The sequence below is a fragment of the Podarcis muralis genome, chromosome 9, assembly GCF_964188315.1.
Source record: "Podarcis muralis chromosome 9, rPodMur119.hap1.1, whole genome shotgun sequence".
Taxonomy (NCBI): Eukaryota; Metazoa; Chordata; class Lepidosauria; order Squamata; family Lacertidae; genus Podarcis; species Podarcis muralis.
In genome coordinates this window covers 51,331,709-51,347,894 of record NC_135663.1, presented here as the reverse complement: position 1 = coordinate 51,347,894, position 16,186 = coordinate 51,331,709, and the positions used below count along the sequence as shown (strand labels likewise).

The 16,186-nt window shown below is 41.5% G+C and overlaps 1 protein-coding gene and 1 long non-coding RNA gene across 5 annotated transcripts in view; one reads left to right on the top strand and one right to left on the bottom strand.

Moving 5' to 3' along the window:
• Positions 1 to 2,309, bottom strand: part of LOC114604632 (uncharacterized) — a 105,939-nt gene extending 103,630 nt beyond the window's left edge. For 3 of the 4 annotated variants that reach the window (XR_013394260.1, XR_013394258.1, XR_013394257.1), the window contains exons 1-2: positions 1,802 to 1,928; positions 1,478 to 1,558 (exon numbers count right to left, since the gene is read on the bottom strand). This is a non-coding gene — a long non-coding RNA (uncharacterized LOC114604632). The other variant, XR_013394259.1, reaches the window with a different exon arrangement.
• Positions 2,091 to 14,803, top strand: CCDC110 (coiled-coil domain containing 110). The gene is made up of 7 exons (XM_077934268.1): positions 2,091 to 2,195; positions 2,303 to 2,401; positions 3,967 to 4,019; positions 5,353 to 5,418; positions 6,264 to 6,374; positions 7,276 to 9,220; positions 14,238 to 14,803. Exons 1-7 carry the CDS (start codon positions 2,135 to 2,137, stop codon positions 14,423 to 14,425), a joined length of 2,523 nt encoding a protein of 840 aa, XP_077790394.1. The 5' UTR covers positions 2,091 to 2,134; the 3' UTR covers positions 14,426 to 14,803.
• Positions 14,804 to 16,186: the final 1,383 nt, after the last annotated feature.

Below are 16,186 nucleotides of genomic sequence, written 5' to 3'. Positions count from 1 at the left end.
ACAGAGACACAAGTAGCATAAGATATGTGAACCATGTTTGGTTGTGTGCCAGAGGTTTCTGCCAGCACATGACACTTACTGTGGGGTCATTCAACAAGTTAAATACAGGGGAAGAGATTAACTCTGGCGAGTTACCTTACAAGGACAGATGTTTGCTCTTCCCAATAATAAAAAATCTACATTGTCAGTATGGCAATCCTCACAAAGAGAGCCCACACAGATGACCAAACTATCCTAGGGTACCTTGGTTATCTGTATCAACCTGCAGTGGAGTTCCAGGGCCCCAAAGGCAACAACAATGGCTTAGTATATTTTGAAGTCAGTTAAGTAAAACATTATCATCTATGGAGGCCTCCCTGCCTTAAATCCAAAGTCTAAAATGACTAAATTGTACAACTGTCAACCTGCCAATTGCAGTGGTCAACTGAAAAGTTGCTGCTTTCTGGGCCAAGCTGTGTCCATCAGTTCCCTTATGCTATGTGTGGGGGAAAATAAAAGCACAGTTGCCACAGCAACTAATAAATTTCCTAAGACAGGCCCTACCATGTCAAGGTACCATTTATTCAGCTGGAGGCTTAAGCGGTAGGGAGTGCACATAGAAACATAAGAAACTGCCTTATATTAAGTCAGACCATCAATCCATCTAGCTCAGTATTGTCTACACTGACTGGCAGCAGCTCACCAGGGTTTCAACCAGGGACCTTTCCCAGCCCTATCTGAAGATGGCTTGGGGTTCATCCTGGAACCTTCTGTAAGCAAAACAAGTTATAAAATTTGCTTTCACCCGTGGGTTACAGGAGGGATTGGTCTCACTGTGAACACAGAAAATCTTCCTTCTCCAATGAAATAGATATTGAGCCTGCAGTTCTTTCATTGTCACGAAACACTGACATATAAGACTCAAATCCTGCTATATTAAAATAAATGAGACAGAATCTTTTTGTTCTCTATAAGAATCTACTGAAATGGAAAGGAGAAGTGTTGCTGCTGCTACCACACGACAATGGTGACATCATGCCAGGTCTAATTTTATATGCTAGTCAAAACCATTATAACAAACAAAGGTACCTGCAAAACCACAATGCAGAGTAAACTTTTAAATATAGCAGTAACATATACGCTGTTGTATAATATTGTTGGGATCGAGCCCAGTTGGTTGGACTCCTCAGCTGCTGTGGAACAGGTGTAGGAAGGGTTTGCTAACCGTGCTCTAAATGCTAGAACTATTTGGAGACCCTTAATAGTGGGGCTACATTACAATATTTCCTGTAGTTTAAGAGACCTGAACTCAAAATAACCAAGAAATAGTGTCCCTGGTTTTCAGATCTTTATAATTTTAGGAACTCTCTAACCTCCCCCTCAACTTTGGTTTCCTTTTTTTGAAGTTTTCAAACAGATAAAACTTTATTATTATTATTATTATTATTATTATTATTATTAGTGCTATTTTTATCGGAAAAAAGGTGCCGGAACTCACCATGAACTTCTCCCTCGTTCTCTTATAATGGCAATGGCACCCACCTGAGAGGTGCCAGATCTGAGTTCCATCGAGTTCTGACTAAAAAAAAAAAAAGCCATTATTATTATTATTATTATTACATACTGGTTTACTGACTGGCAGAATTTCAATCTGATTCTATTCTACGGATTCTTCTATACTTATTGCAGTAATGTTTCAATCTGGGATTTCTTATTTTGCATAGTGCCACCAGCCTTGAGAAGGCTTGGGTCTTAAAAGGCAAAATAAAACAAGAACAAGAACCACCTTTTCGAACAAATGACTCTGACACAATTAACCTACCTTTTAGGAACTCATAATACTGTGTGTCCCTCCCCCCTGGGTGCTCAGGTGCTTTGCTCTACAACTCCCCAGGTGACAAAATCCGTTTAACGAACATCTAAAATGACGGTTATTCCAACTTTTCGAATCTACCTCAGAATTTACCTCAGAATCCTGCAGTGGTAGCGCGCGGCCTCCAGGGGGCGTAGCGAAACGACGCGTGACGTAGAGGACGCTGCACAAGCAACCTTCCCTCGCGCGCGCGCGCCCCCCCCCCCGTCTCTATGGAAACACGTTCCTTAGCAACCCCAGGTAGCCGAGTGGCGGTTAGAAAGCCTGAGAGCCTCAGTTTGAATGGGACTAGGATCGTGCGGGCGCACGCGAGGAGGAATGATGAGAGCCGGTGTTGGCTATAGTGAGTCAGGAGGGAGCGGGGAGGGGTTAAAAGTTAGCCGGGCGGGCGGGGAAAGCTTCCGGCAGGAGACATCTATATTAACAGTATTAACGCAAACTGCGTTGCAGGAACCCAGGAGTGCGGCAGGACGAGCGCCCCCAATTTCGGGAGGCTGAGGGAGGAAGAGAAAGGCTCTCCCGTGGGGCGCCAAGACGCCTCAGCTGCAGGTGAGCCGACTCCTCTCACCTGGACGTCGACAGGCCTATGATGACACTTTTATTATTGTTGTTGAAAATGCTGCCCTGTCCTCCTCCCTGGTTGGTGTAGGGATGCTGCGATGGGCAATGATGTAATTTCCTGCAACAGCACAGCGCCGTGGTGGGTTATTGTGCCCACCCTCTGTGAGATGTTTCCCTGCACCCTTCCTCCATCATAATGTGAAAATAACAGTTTTTTAAAAAATCATTACTAACAGACTTCAGCACCCGGATGCGCCCTTGCACCTCTCTCCCCAAACTACTTACTCTAGCAGTAACCAGCGGTAAAGTACTTCATTTCCACAGCTGTCCCCAACCTCCAGAACTAAGGTGCCACTGAGTGCCAATTTTCTTTTTCCTGTGGTCAGCAGGGCAATGTCACTTATTTATTTATGGGATTTGTACCCCTGCACTTTAGTTTAAAACAGTGTCTCCCAAATGTGGGTCTCCAGCAGTTTGGGGGCTACAATTCCCATCATCCCTGGCCACGGGTCCTGCTAGCTATAGGGATGATGGGAGTTGTGGTGCAAAAAACCAGCTGGAGATCCAAGTTTGGGAAACACTGGTTTAAAAGGCTGTTGGAGGGGCTTACCAAAATCAGTACTAAGATGGCCCACAAAGATATGACACATGGGGAGAAATGAATGGGAGGGAGGGAGGGAGGGCTGTCGGTTTCACCCTCCATGGGCAAAAGCCAATTGGGGGAGGAGGGTTTAAGTCAGCCACAGCAACAAAGGCTAAACTGGCGGGAGAACACATCTTCTTTGACCCTGTTGAATACTATTACACAAAAGCAACAAGCTGTGCACCATAAATGATTCCTTATGGCTGTGGAACATTTGACATATAAAGACATGGACTCAGTTGAGAGAATCATAGAACTGTAGAATTACAAGCCCCTGCACAGCAAGAATCTTTTTGCCCAACGTGGGGCTGGAACCCACAACCCTGAGATTAAGAGTCTCATGCTCTACTGCCTGAGCTATCCAGTGGCAGGTCTGTTCATATATTTTTCTCTATTTCTCAGGAATAAAATATTCTGGAATATCTTCTAGTATCAACCAGATTATACGATGGCAAATTTACTGCTGGATATAGTGTTTCAAACAGGCTTAGGACCTTTAATATGTAAATTTCCAAGCCTTAGAAATTATGACTTTTATGGAGGTAACAAAAAAGTAACTTATATTTGTTCCCACTTTGGCATGAATACTGAATATGCTTACTAAGAACGAAAGAGGCACATAAAAATACAGAATGTCAGAAGGAACAAGTGTAAATATGCATTAAGATGTTCTTGATTTAGGGAACACACTCTTGGTATAGGTCAGGGGTAGTGATTACGTAGTCTTCCAAAAGCTGTTGAGCTCCTACCATTGCTGACCACTGACCATGCTAGCTGGGGCTGATGGGGTTGGAGTCCAATAGCATCTCAAGGGTCATAGATTCTCCACTCCTGGTCAAAGTACTAAAGTTTAAAGCCTCCAGACATTCCAACATTATATTCTTCAGGGCTTATTGCACTGATTTTTCAGATAAATCTGCTTCAGGAAGAGATGGGCAAGTCCAGCCACCATCAGCATTAAAAGTAAGTTTATCTGTTTTGGATTTTGGGTGGCTGGCTGAGGGATAATATCCTTGCTAAAATACATACATAATGGCTAGAAGAGAAGGTGGTTCAGTATGGATTTTAACCTTACTAAAGTTCTTTAGGCTGTTCCCTTGTTCTTACATAATATGTTGTTAGGATTGTCCAGCCTGTGCTCCTGCAGCTGTCTACCAGCTCCATCAGGTACACCAGCTGGGACCCTACTTGCCTGCACACTGGATCGCCATAATTTTACATGCTCTGGTTACCTCCTGCTTGAACTACTACAATGCACTCTACATGGGGTTACCTTTGAAGGTGACTCAGAAACTATAACTAAACCAGAATGCGGCTGCCACACTGGTGACAGGGAGTAGCCGCCTGGACCATATAACATCAGTCCTAAAAGATCTACATTGGCTCCCAGTACATTTCTGAGCATAATTAAAAGTATTGGTGCTAACTTTTAAAGCCCTAAATGGCTTTGGCCCTGTATACCTCAAGGAGTGTCTCTACCCCCATTGTTCAGTCTGGACACTGAGATCCAGCTCCAAGGGCCTTCTGGGGGTTCCCTCATTGCAAGGTTACAGGAAACCAGGCAGAGGGCCTTCTCAGTAGTGGTGCCCGCCCTGTGGAACATCCTCCCATCAGATGTCAAGGGATTAAATATTTATCTGACTTTTCGAAGACATCTGAAGGCAGCCCTGTACAGGTAGGTTTTTAATGTTTGCGTTTCTTTAAGATAAAGAGAGAACGGGCTTGCCTCATTATCCTGAAACATTTGGATAACCCGATGCAAAGATAAGACTTTTCTTTTGGCAGCAATGTTGTGAACATAGTACAGAATTCAACATGTACAGTACAGATATCAAATATACCTAGATCAACTGTTTTCAAAACTGTACATGGCCTAAAGAGAGATCACTGTCTAACAGAGCAATCAAATTCCTTCTCTGTCCAGTTCAGCCAGCCAGCAAAGAGGAGTCCCACCAGCAGGAGTCAGTGGAAAAACTCAAAATGTGTTCTGGGGGCAGCGCTGAGCTGGCATGGGATCCATAGGATTCTGAGCAGGTCTCAGTACTGTTGTGAAGTGGCATGAGACCTGATCTGGGCCTGATGGCTGCGCCAGCTTGGAGTTAGATCAGTGATCAGGCCTGGATTTGGCTCTGCCATTGTGCCCTGCCATACCTTCAACAATTTCCTCCTGCTACAATGGTATGCAGTTTATATCTGGTAAGATAATAAATAGCAAGTAAAGATCACAATCTAGGCATAGGAAGAAAAAGTGCAGACTATTGCAGAATATGTCTAATTAATTAATTTTACAATATAGATCTTACAACAGCAGTTGGATTCATTTCAAGCCCTTCGACAACAAACTTTGCAGAATGTCAGCATGGTAAGACCAAGCCCTAAACAAGGTTTAATTCCTCATTCAATACACAACCTTTCTAAAGGCCTCTAATATTCGCATGTTGCTTTTACATGTCAACTTTTTCTTGTTATTCTCCTGCTCTGGATCACCTCATCCTCTCAAAATTCCTTGCATGATCATCTGCCACTTGGTTCCCCAATTCCAGATAGTAGATAAATTGCAGCTGACTGGCTATTGGACACTTTGTATAAATGCCTGTGGTGAAGAAGGCCGTTTCAAGTGTCAAATCACCTTCCCTTTACTTTTTCCAACAATTCCCATTCCTACAAGATATGGTTATACGTATATATCAAAGTTCTGATAAACTTTGGGGTTTTCCCATTGTGGAAGCAAGAAGGGACTGGTCATGCTTGCCCACAATATATGCATATATAAATATTATTGTTGTTTTTTTCCAGAGGTAAATATTATAGCCAGAGATACCATGGTTTGCTATCCAGCAACACATCTGATAATCAGTAATACTAAATATTTAAATTCTGCAAATGCTGTAGGGTTGGGTGGTGGTAAGTCCCACTGAACGCAGTGGAACTTACTTCTGAGTAAGTGACATGCATACATTTGTACTCAAGTATTTTTAAGAATAAAAATAAGTTGCTACCAGGCTTAAAACGTGGGTGTGGTTCTCTCAATATTAGCGGGCTAATACAATTCCCATCATCCTTGACTATTGGCCATGCTTCTTGGGGATGATACAAGCTGGAGTCCAACAATGTCTTGAGGGCCAAACCTTCCACCTCTGCCTTTAAACCAATATAAACAGGATGAAAGCAGGATAAGAATAACTATCTCACTTCCTGTTTCTTCAGGTTCAGTCTGAAATCAACCATATACTTAATAAAAATATAACTGATATGAAGAGCCCAGAATTTATTCCAGACAATTTACTTTTGACCAGCTCGCCTATCAACACTACTATGGTATGTGGGGTTGTTTTGCTTTGTTTTGTTTTGCTGACAATAATTATATAATGGCATTTTACGGTTCAAAGGAACTAATCCCTCAGCTGAATTTACCATCATTGCTGATCCAGAGAGCAGTCCATGTAATATGCACCACAGTGCTCCATAAAGTAGGGAGCAGGTGTACTGCCACTTAGGATATAATTCTCCTTGACTTTGTGATAATATTGGACATAAATGCCCCAGTTTCCTGAGGTCAGGAGCTAGAGTCAGGCGTAGGTCAGCAATAAAACAAAAACATGGTAGCTCTTTATTCAAAGAAACCAAACAGCACAGGCCTAGTGATCCCAGTAGGTCTTGCCCCAATGAAACAGTTGCAAGGACTGAAGGTCCCCACCTTCCCACCACACTCTATGGCTCCTTCTCTCCAGGGTCTGTCCCAAGCGGTCGCAAACTGCATCTGTGCACAACCCAATTCCTTGTTGAATCACTCTTTGCTTTTCCCTACTATTAATGATTTTTAAAATGCCTTAAAAGCTAGATAGTGTACAATGATTATATTCAAACAAACCAACCCTGCCCACAGCCCTACCATCTTAAAAACAAGCACCCACACACAAGAACTCAAGATGGAAAGGAGAGGAGAAGGGACACAAAAGGAAAGGGAGGCAGTAACTAGAGGTCATAAATTGGGGAGAACTAGCATACTTTCAAATGCTGTTCAGACAGTTGCAAAGAGAGAAAGGTGCAGATGTCAGGAGGCAGTGATTCTGTGGAATAAAATCTGTATCAAAACCTATATTCCCTTTTGAAAATAGCCACTCTATGCAACTCATTGGTGGTTCCTAGCTATGTTTCCTCGGTTGTTAAATACTGAAGGCCTTCTGATCTGACTGTCATCCCTTTCTCCGTCTCTCAGCCAAGAGGGCATCAAGAAGCGCTTCCATTGAAGAAAAAACTTCATCTTGGTAACAGACCAGGTGCCAGTAATTGTCTACAAACCAATTTCAACACTGTATTTGGAAAGCCGGTCACAGGTGAACGCATTCCAGATCAGGTTCTATCAAAATATATAACAGTTGAAAACCATGCCCCAACGTGTAGAAATAAAGGTATTCTGCCTTGGAATACTGACCAAATATTGAAGAGGTCTGCCAACAACTTTTCCTCCCCATCTTTTGTTGGTTTGGAAGCAGAAGAGAGGACTCTTCGAAGGGAGAAGAAAAATCAGGATGAACCTAAAGTGTGTGTGGCATTCCGTAAGTATGAGGAGGAAGAAGAGGAGTCCTTGACTGAGAGTGTGAGTTCTTCTTTCAAGGATACGAAAGAGGACGGCAAACAGACATGTAAGCATGAACTATTTACTTTTGAACTTCAAAACTCTCCTAATGTTATGAGTGGTAAAGACAATGATTCTGGTTATCTGTCAGAACAGGATCTAATAGAAAAGGGAATGTCATATGAGGATTTTAAACCTAGGGGGATTTCAGAACTAGAGGATTCCGATGAGTTGCATATTAAAGAAAATATTGCACAAGCAGCATATGATAGAAAGCGGCAGATGAATTTCCTGTCCAAATACAGACCAACAAAGATAGACCAACCAAGGCAGCAGCTTAGCACAAACCAAGAGCTCAGAAAGCATCAGGAATTCTGTGGTGCTGTGTCTGATGAATATGCTAAAAAAGTCAGATGGTTAGAGACATCTGACAGAGAATCTCAACATGTCTGTAATAAGGTGATGAGCCATGAAGATGAAAATGAATCGAAACCTCTTACTGACGTTATACAGTCTCTGACAGAGCAAAATTCAAAATATCAGAAGCAAATCAAGGATTTGCATGATGAGAAGAATAGCCTTCAAGAAAGGCTAGTTAAATCTGAAGAAGATTGCAAGGAATGCCTGAAAGAAGTGAAAAGACTACTGAAGAAATGCAAGGAGTTTCAACAGCAAAAGTCAGCTCTGGAAGAAAAGCAGGAGCAGCTTTATTCTGAGAATCAACGTATGATGTCTGAGATAAATGATTTACAACAGAAAGACCAGAAAACACAGGAAACCTTGGCTTTTTCCACACATGAAAAAAGCGATCTGATTGTGTCCTTAAAAAATTTGGAAAAACAAGTTTCAACCCTTCAAGAAGAAAATAAGAAGCTAGGCGGGGAAGTACTTCAGCTAACAGACAACAAGGGTTTGTTAGAAAAGGTGGTTGGAGAAAACCAGAATGAAATGCAACAACTGAAGATAAATGAGAAAACGACACTATCGAATCTGGAGGCTCTTATTAGGATGACACAGTCGCTTAAAGATGAAAAACAGAGTCTTGAAAAGGCATTGCAGGAGGTGCTCACTGTGAAAGAAGTCCTGCAGAAGGGGCTTGAAGAGGCCCAGTCAGGCAGAACTAATACTGAGGAAAAACTTCTGATGGAACGCAAAAGTACAAAAATAGAAATTGGAGTTTTGAAAACTAACTTGTCAAACATGGAACGAGAGTGTGAGAGGATGAGAATGGTAGTAGCAGACATGACAGACGAAAACCACGTTCTTAAAAAGGAGCTGAATGCATATAAACAGGAGGCTTCTGACTGCAGAAATAAAACAAGACTACTGAGCGAGCAGCTCCTGCTGATGGAAAATGAAGTACGCTCTACAGAGAACGAGAGAGATGTGTTGCAGTTTGAAGCGCGCCGTCTCCAAAAGAATAATGCTAGCCTCAGGGACCAAGTTACGGCTTTGGTCGATCAACAATTTAAGCAAAGGCATAATGCCAGAAGCCAAAAGCAAAACGACCAATTTGCAGATCCCAGTGAAATCTGTGAAGAAATATCTAGCTATCAGCATATTTCTTTAATACATAACTCACCAGGTATGTTTTGCTTTCTGATATGTAAAATTCAACTCAGTTCTAAGTCTTTATTATTCTCAGGAAAATGACAGTTGGTATCATCCTTAGGGTTAATGTAAAATAAAGGAATAAATGCTTAGATTAAAAACAACAAGAAATCACTGGCAATGCCTGAAATCTTAGGGAGCAATTCATCAGGCCTTTCCCCTCCCTCTCAGGCAAGACCCTTGGACATGTGCAAGCCAGTCATTTCTTGAAGTGCACCCAGGTATATAACTCATATAGTCATTAGTGGTCCCCCTTCTCAATATGCCCTTGGCCCAGAAGTATTACAGACCTGAGCATGAGGTCTGGACACAGCTGGACTTGTGGGGGGGGGGGGGGAAATATTGTGCACTCAATCTATAGATATTTTCAGCCACAACCAGTACTGAGAGAAATTGCTAGGTATAGCTGATTTTTAAAACACATTTGATTTTGTCTGTGTTACATATAAAAAAATTCAATGAATTCAGCTTTTTATAAATTTATAGTTCTGGTAAGAAAATAGTTTTTTAAGTGACCTTTTCTCTGAAATGTGTGTAGAATATGATCCTGACAGATGCTTTTTACTCATTTATGTCATAAACAAACTGGGAGAAATCTATTTAATGTTGATAAAGAGCTGGTCATAAGAATTATTAGCTTTGATTGCTTTTGGAATTGGTTTAAACTAACCTACCATCAGTGAAATATAAACATTAGCTTCAGTGACTTATTTGACTGATTCCTGAGACATCATGGTTATATAGGTTTGTAGATACCACAGTCTCCAACAGTGAATTGCTCAGGGGGTTTTTTCTTAAAGAAAGCTGTCTTTTTTTCCAGGCAGTTCCAGACAAACTCCAACAATCTGTCCTTCAAAGAAAGCATAATAAAATTTTCTTCTTTGAAACCTGTTTTTAAACTCTCCTATCCATTTACTACCATTTCCCCTTAAGTCTTTGAATAAAAAATTGGGATGATGTTTTACAGGTAACCAATGATAATGAAGTTTTACATCTCTTTTTTCACATATCGTTGCCTAATCCAGTATAGTATATACATACCTGATGGCTAAACAAGCAATAATGTAGCCTGATGAACTAGCAGAAGCTACAGAATTATAACATCAAGTTCTAACAATACCTGGAAACAAAACCACCACACTGAGACAACTATATAGGGAAGAGTGCATTAGTCAAATATGTTTCATATCCTACAGGCATCAAAGTAGTTTGTATTGCTTCCAAAGAGCAGGCCATATGAGAAGATAAAAATACTTCCTTATGACATTAAATCCTGTTAGCTCAATCCAGTTAATCATTGTAAATTTTGGTAGCAGCTATGCACAATATGCACACATTTTAAAATGCTTTACACCACAAGCCTATGCCTGCCTGCTCAGAAGAAAGATGAAATGTATGTAAAACACAATCTTATATATTTCTATATGAACACCATAGTGAAGTTGCACTAATACAGTGGTACCTCTGGTTGCGAACAGGATCCGTTCCGGAGGCCCGTTCGCAACATGAAAAGAGTGCAACCCTCAGTGGCATGTCTGTGCATGCGCGGGTTGTGATTCACTGCTTATGCGCATGTGCGAGCGGCAAAACCCAGAAGTAACCCTTTCTGGTACTTCCGGATTGCCGCAGGACGTAACCTGAAAGAACGTAACATGAAGCGGACATAACATGAGGTATGACTGTATTGACTTACTGAATTAATAATTTCTAGGACAACCTGTTACCCTCCAAATGTTGTGAATTTCCAACAGCCCCCAGCCATTATGGCCAACGGTCAATGGTCAGTGATGATGGGAGCTATAGTCTACAACATCTAGAGGGCACCATGTTTATTTCCTTTGCTCTCGGATGATCCCACTGTCATGGTCAGACCACTTCCTGGTGAAAAGTACCAACTTACCCCTTTAGCACTGGGAAACCTGTTAGAATGGCTCGCATCTGGAGACTTGAGTCCAATGGATTCTTGAATGCTCTGGGAGATATTCTGGTGGATAGAAATGGTGATCTTGAGAAGGCCCTTGTCTCACTAAGGGCACTAAGATGCAGAGGACCAGAGATATGATTGCTCCTGAGTGCCCTCTCTGACAATGTGGAGCATATTTGGCTTCCTGGTACACTGGGGAACTACATGCAGTGAAACAGGCTGGGTGATTGCCAGAAAGCAGGTGACGGAAATACTATTGCAAAGACGACTGAACATGCATTAAGAGCACATAACCATGCTTGCTGCATGGCAGTGAAAGCAGCAAAGGCAACCTATTTTGCTGCTTCCACTGTGTCCTCAAGAAATTGGCCAGCAGAACTCTTCAGGGTGGGCCAAGACTGTTAACACCTATAGCGGTGGATGAGGCTCAAGATACCTACCTCGGATACCTACCTCATTTTACCAACTTCAGTTGCTAAGATAACTGGCTATTCCTGGATCAGGATAGCTTGCACACAGTTGTGCATGCACCAGTAACCTCATGGCTTGATTACTGCAATGTGCTCTTTGCAGGGCTGTCCTTGGGGTTGGTCTGGAATCTGCAGCTGCTGCAGCCTGCCAAGACTAGGTTGCTTGCAGGATTTGTACTGGCTGCCGATATGCTACTCGCCTACATTCAAAGAGTTGGTTCTAACATATAAGGCCTTATAAAGTTTAGGACTAGCTTGCTTGAGAGACCGCCTTAGCCCTTATATACCCAGTAGATCACTGTGGTCTGTTGGCAAATTTCTTCTGTAAATTCCAAAGATCTCAGAAGCCTGCTCAGATCAGGGCTTTGAGTGTGGCTGCCCCTTCTATGGAATAGTGTTCATCTCACTATGACAGGCCTCCACCTGCACTTTCTGGAAACAATTGAAGACATTTTTGTTCCGATAGGCTTCCCCAACTGGATAAATGGATCTTTTCTGTGAATGTCTGTTTAGTAGTTTTAGCTTTGTTTAAAATTTATGCTTCTTGAGAGTTTTTATTAGTTTTTGCTGTTTTTATTGTACATCACCTTGAGATTATTCTGTAGATTAATAATGATCACAGACTCATTGAAGGGACCCCAAGGGTAATCTAGTGCAACCCGTTGCAATACAGGATGGTTATATTGTTAGCAATAATACAGCCAGGGTCTATATTTTTCTGCTACATATATTTCTATAGTCTATGAAGCATGGTTTACAACCCTTTGACAGCAGTAGTCAGATTTTGAAAATTTGCAAATCTTTGGCCTGTTCCTTGTGTTTCTTTTTGATTTGTTGGCCACACCTTCAGGTTTGGCCAACCTTATATGCATATATAGTATAATTGGTACTGAAGCTGAAGCAAATCCAAACCACTGGTGTCTAGGACTTTCTACATAGTTACACCAAGCATTTGATATGCTATTTTTTCCATAGAATGGCACATCAACCAAATATATGCAGTTACTCTCAGTGGCACCAGTCTCTTCAATAGACCTGCTGCTATGTGGAGTCCATATAAATTATTTTACCACACATTCTGTTCAGACTGAATAATGCCACATCTGTGCAAATAGTGTCCATGCCATGGGGTCATAAACATACCCACTGCAAAATACAGGGATACTATTTCAGACAGACTGCTGAAATAGCCTCTGCATTATTTACATACACACAAAAGGCTGTAAAAGTTTATGAGTGACTGAATATTAATGTTACTTCAGTAGAAAGAGTGATAGCTTGTAAAAAATTCATACCCTTTGGTGTCTGCCCATAAGAATTAATATGTGAACCCATTACACCTCTTCTGACACAATACAGCAATTTCATTTTTATGCAATGGTGTATATATCTGTATTCTGACAATTGCATTATATTGCAGATAAGCAATCAATTCATGTCTGTATTTGCAAATCTTGGGGAGGGTGGATTTATGTCTGTCATAAAAGTATAAGAGCATGAATATTTTAGTGCCTTTTTGTTTACAATGTGAATTCTAATTTCATTCATTTGCTTTTTGAAAATTGAATTAATATCTTGATGGTGTCAGAACACATCTAAAACAAGCTTCCCTCCAATTATAATTATACCTAATGCAATTTCCTGTGCTCTGTGCACACAGGATTGGGCATCACCTTCCCAACTCCAATGCAAGAGCACAAGTAAGTCCCTATGTAGCACAGGTGGTTCCCCCTGCTTACTGCCATGGCATTAAAGTGAGGTGTGACACTGACAGCATCCTCTAGTCCCTTCACAGAACATTCAGAGTCTTCCAGATCTTTAGGGGTTACAGTGGGTGGCAACAATCTCACTGTAGGGTTCAAAGGTAGGGACTTTCATGCCAAGTAAATTGGAGCCAAACAGCTCTGTTCCATCCTTTTGTAACTGAAATGGAGCAAGCCTCTGCTTAGGTAGATTAACAGACTTAGGCAATTTAGTTGCTCTGTATTTATGAATATAGAGAAAAACCCACACACAAAAATCAGACAAGAAGAAAGCTTTCAGTTGTGGTTACAAGTACTGCAATAATCAGGATGATTGTTCCACATTTAAATGTGAAACAGATTAAGTATATAAACTTGCTTGTGTGTGGCACTTACCATGTTCTCCTTTACTGGAAGATGATAGCTGTTGCTGAAATATCTCTTTCCTAGACATCTACTATCTCCACAGAACTTTCCTATACACTAAGGGCATAGGTCAAGGTTTAAAAGGTCTTGCAAAAGCAGGGATGTTGTCTGTCAACAGATTACACCCTCTGTCCTCATCTTTGGCAGAATCACTGAGCTCCTGTAAGGCTAACTTTTGAGTGCATTGAGCGCCCCACTAACTCACCTAGGAAGAAGAGAAGGTTAAACTACCCTGTCTCTCTCAAGACTGCATGCTATATTATTTGTTCCTAAACATCTAAGGGAGAGATATATACTTATCAAACAGGGAAGGAAAGTTTGTTTTACGTCCTATCAGCTGTGGGAATTCCACTGCAAATAATTAAGTTGGTTAGTTCATTAGATCTTAAAGCTATCTTGTCTTCTTTCCTAACATTTCCAATTTGGTAGAGTGTGGAAAGATTTCTGAAATCCGAAAGAAACTGGAAGAGGAGGAACTCTATACAGAAAAGAAGCGCAACACCACCAAGAAGCTCTACAGTGCTTTTTCAGTCAGCTGCACCACATCCGTCATAAAAGAGTCGGGTTTTCCAACTGCTGTGCGGAAGAAATATAGCACTATTTGCTCTGCTACTTAGTGCTTTAAGGGTTCTGCCCACAGAAGTTAAGCACTACTCTATTTTCCAATGGTTGTGCCTGAGAAGCATAACAAAGAGCAGAGCAATCAGAAATCTAAGTACTATGAAAGAAACTAACTTGAGGTTGTAGATGAGAAAGAGATTTGAGCTGCACACACATAATACATATTTATGGTTACTTTTATACTATTCCCATTCGTTTCAGCTGGAGCTTTTTCCTCAAAGAATGAAACACCTGACAATGTTTTGAATGATATGTTATGCTATTTCAATTCTAAGAAAGGAGGTAATCATCTGAGCTTTGTCATAATTGTTCACTGAATATAAAAGGAGGCAAACTGGAAATAAAGACAATTTCTGGTGAAATGTAAAACTTGAGTATTGTACCCAAAATCTTTGCATTTAAAACACTTGAAAGAGTTTTATTATTGCTGTGCTTTATATCAATGTTTCTTTGGACACTATTTGTAGTTGGTAGAGAAAAACAAAACTAAAGTAGAAGTTAAGGGTACCTTGCAGGAAACCATAATACTAGGTCATCCCATTAAGGACATCTTAGCTAATTATTCATATGAGTTATTGAACATAATAAAAGAGGCAAACACTTTTTTTTAGATCATGCATTTAGAAAATGGACTACTTAGAAAATTCATTTCCTCTTCTCTTTTTCATAGGAACAAATGCTCCTTCTAAGATAGTGTCTGCCGTTTATAGTTCTTCCAGTAAACCAATAATGTTTTAAAATAATAAAAACCCTGCTACCCAGAATAGCATCAAAATCATATTTTAAAGTTGACCAAAAGCATTTTAAACGGATCTGTTGTTTAATCCCCCACTGCATTCCTATCAAAGCAATAATAGCATTGTGTCTAGATTATGGTTACCAGATGTCCCCGTTTCCCGGGGACAGACCCCGGATTTACAAATCCATCCCCAGACAAAATCTGTCCCCGGAATGTCCCCGGATTTCATTTAATGTCCCCGGATTTATATTTTAAGTGTTGTAGATTTATTAGTAGAGAATGAATGTTGCATGATTGGTTCAACGGCACAAGACACATCATATAGGGACTTCTGGCGAGGCAAAATGGCAGGCGCCACAGCAGCGAGCAGCTCCTGAAGACAGCCTGAGCCAACTGCACTACCAGACTGGCTCTGGGCTGCTGAGACTGCTGCTGCCACCGCCGCCACTGTCAAGGGGGAACCGGGGACGCCCGGCGCATCAACGGGGAACCGCTCACACACACACCATGACCCAAATTGAGCTGGGAGCAAGAGCACCCGCCCGACTGCCCAGCAGCGCTCCGGGGCCAGGAAAACCCCGGAGCCAACGCAGGGAGAAGGGGGAGAGGAGGAGGAGAAGGAAGAGAAAAAGAGGAAGGAGGAAAAAAGAGAGGAGCCCTGACTTTGCCACACCGCTGCCACCGCTGAGGAACAGAGGTAGGAGAGCACCAGGAGGACAAGGACACGTCGCCGAGCCTACTCCACAGTGGCTAGCGCTTCAAGAGAGCAGGCCAGGGCCCAGAGGAAGGCCGCGTGACAGAGGAGACCACAGAAGAGAAGATATTACTTCTTAATTTTCTTTAAAAATAACTTTTTAATAACTTTTCTCTTTTTTTAAAAAAAGTGCCACTGGATTCTTTGAAAAAAAATTGGTAACCTTAGTCTAGATTGGAATAGGGGGGTAAGGAAGAGAGATCTGCAGACTTTAAAGGTTCACCATGATAGCAAAAGAAAGGAGGAAATGGAACACTTGGAATA

Excerpts from the sequence above, each read along its gene's own strand:
- CCDC110 (XM_077934268.1), top strand. The coding sequence starts at position 2,135 with ATGGGACTAGGATCGTGCGGGCGCACGCGAGGAGGAATGATGAGAGCC. Across the intron at positions 4,020-5,352 it reads AGCCACCATCAGCATTAAAA|ATCTTACAACAGCAGTTGGA; the intron begins GTAAGTTTATCT and ends TTTACAATATAG. Across the intron at positions 6,375-7,275 it reads CGCCTATCAACACTACTATG|CCAAGAGGGCATCAAGAAGC; the intron begins GTATGTGGGGTT and ends TCCGTCTCTCAG.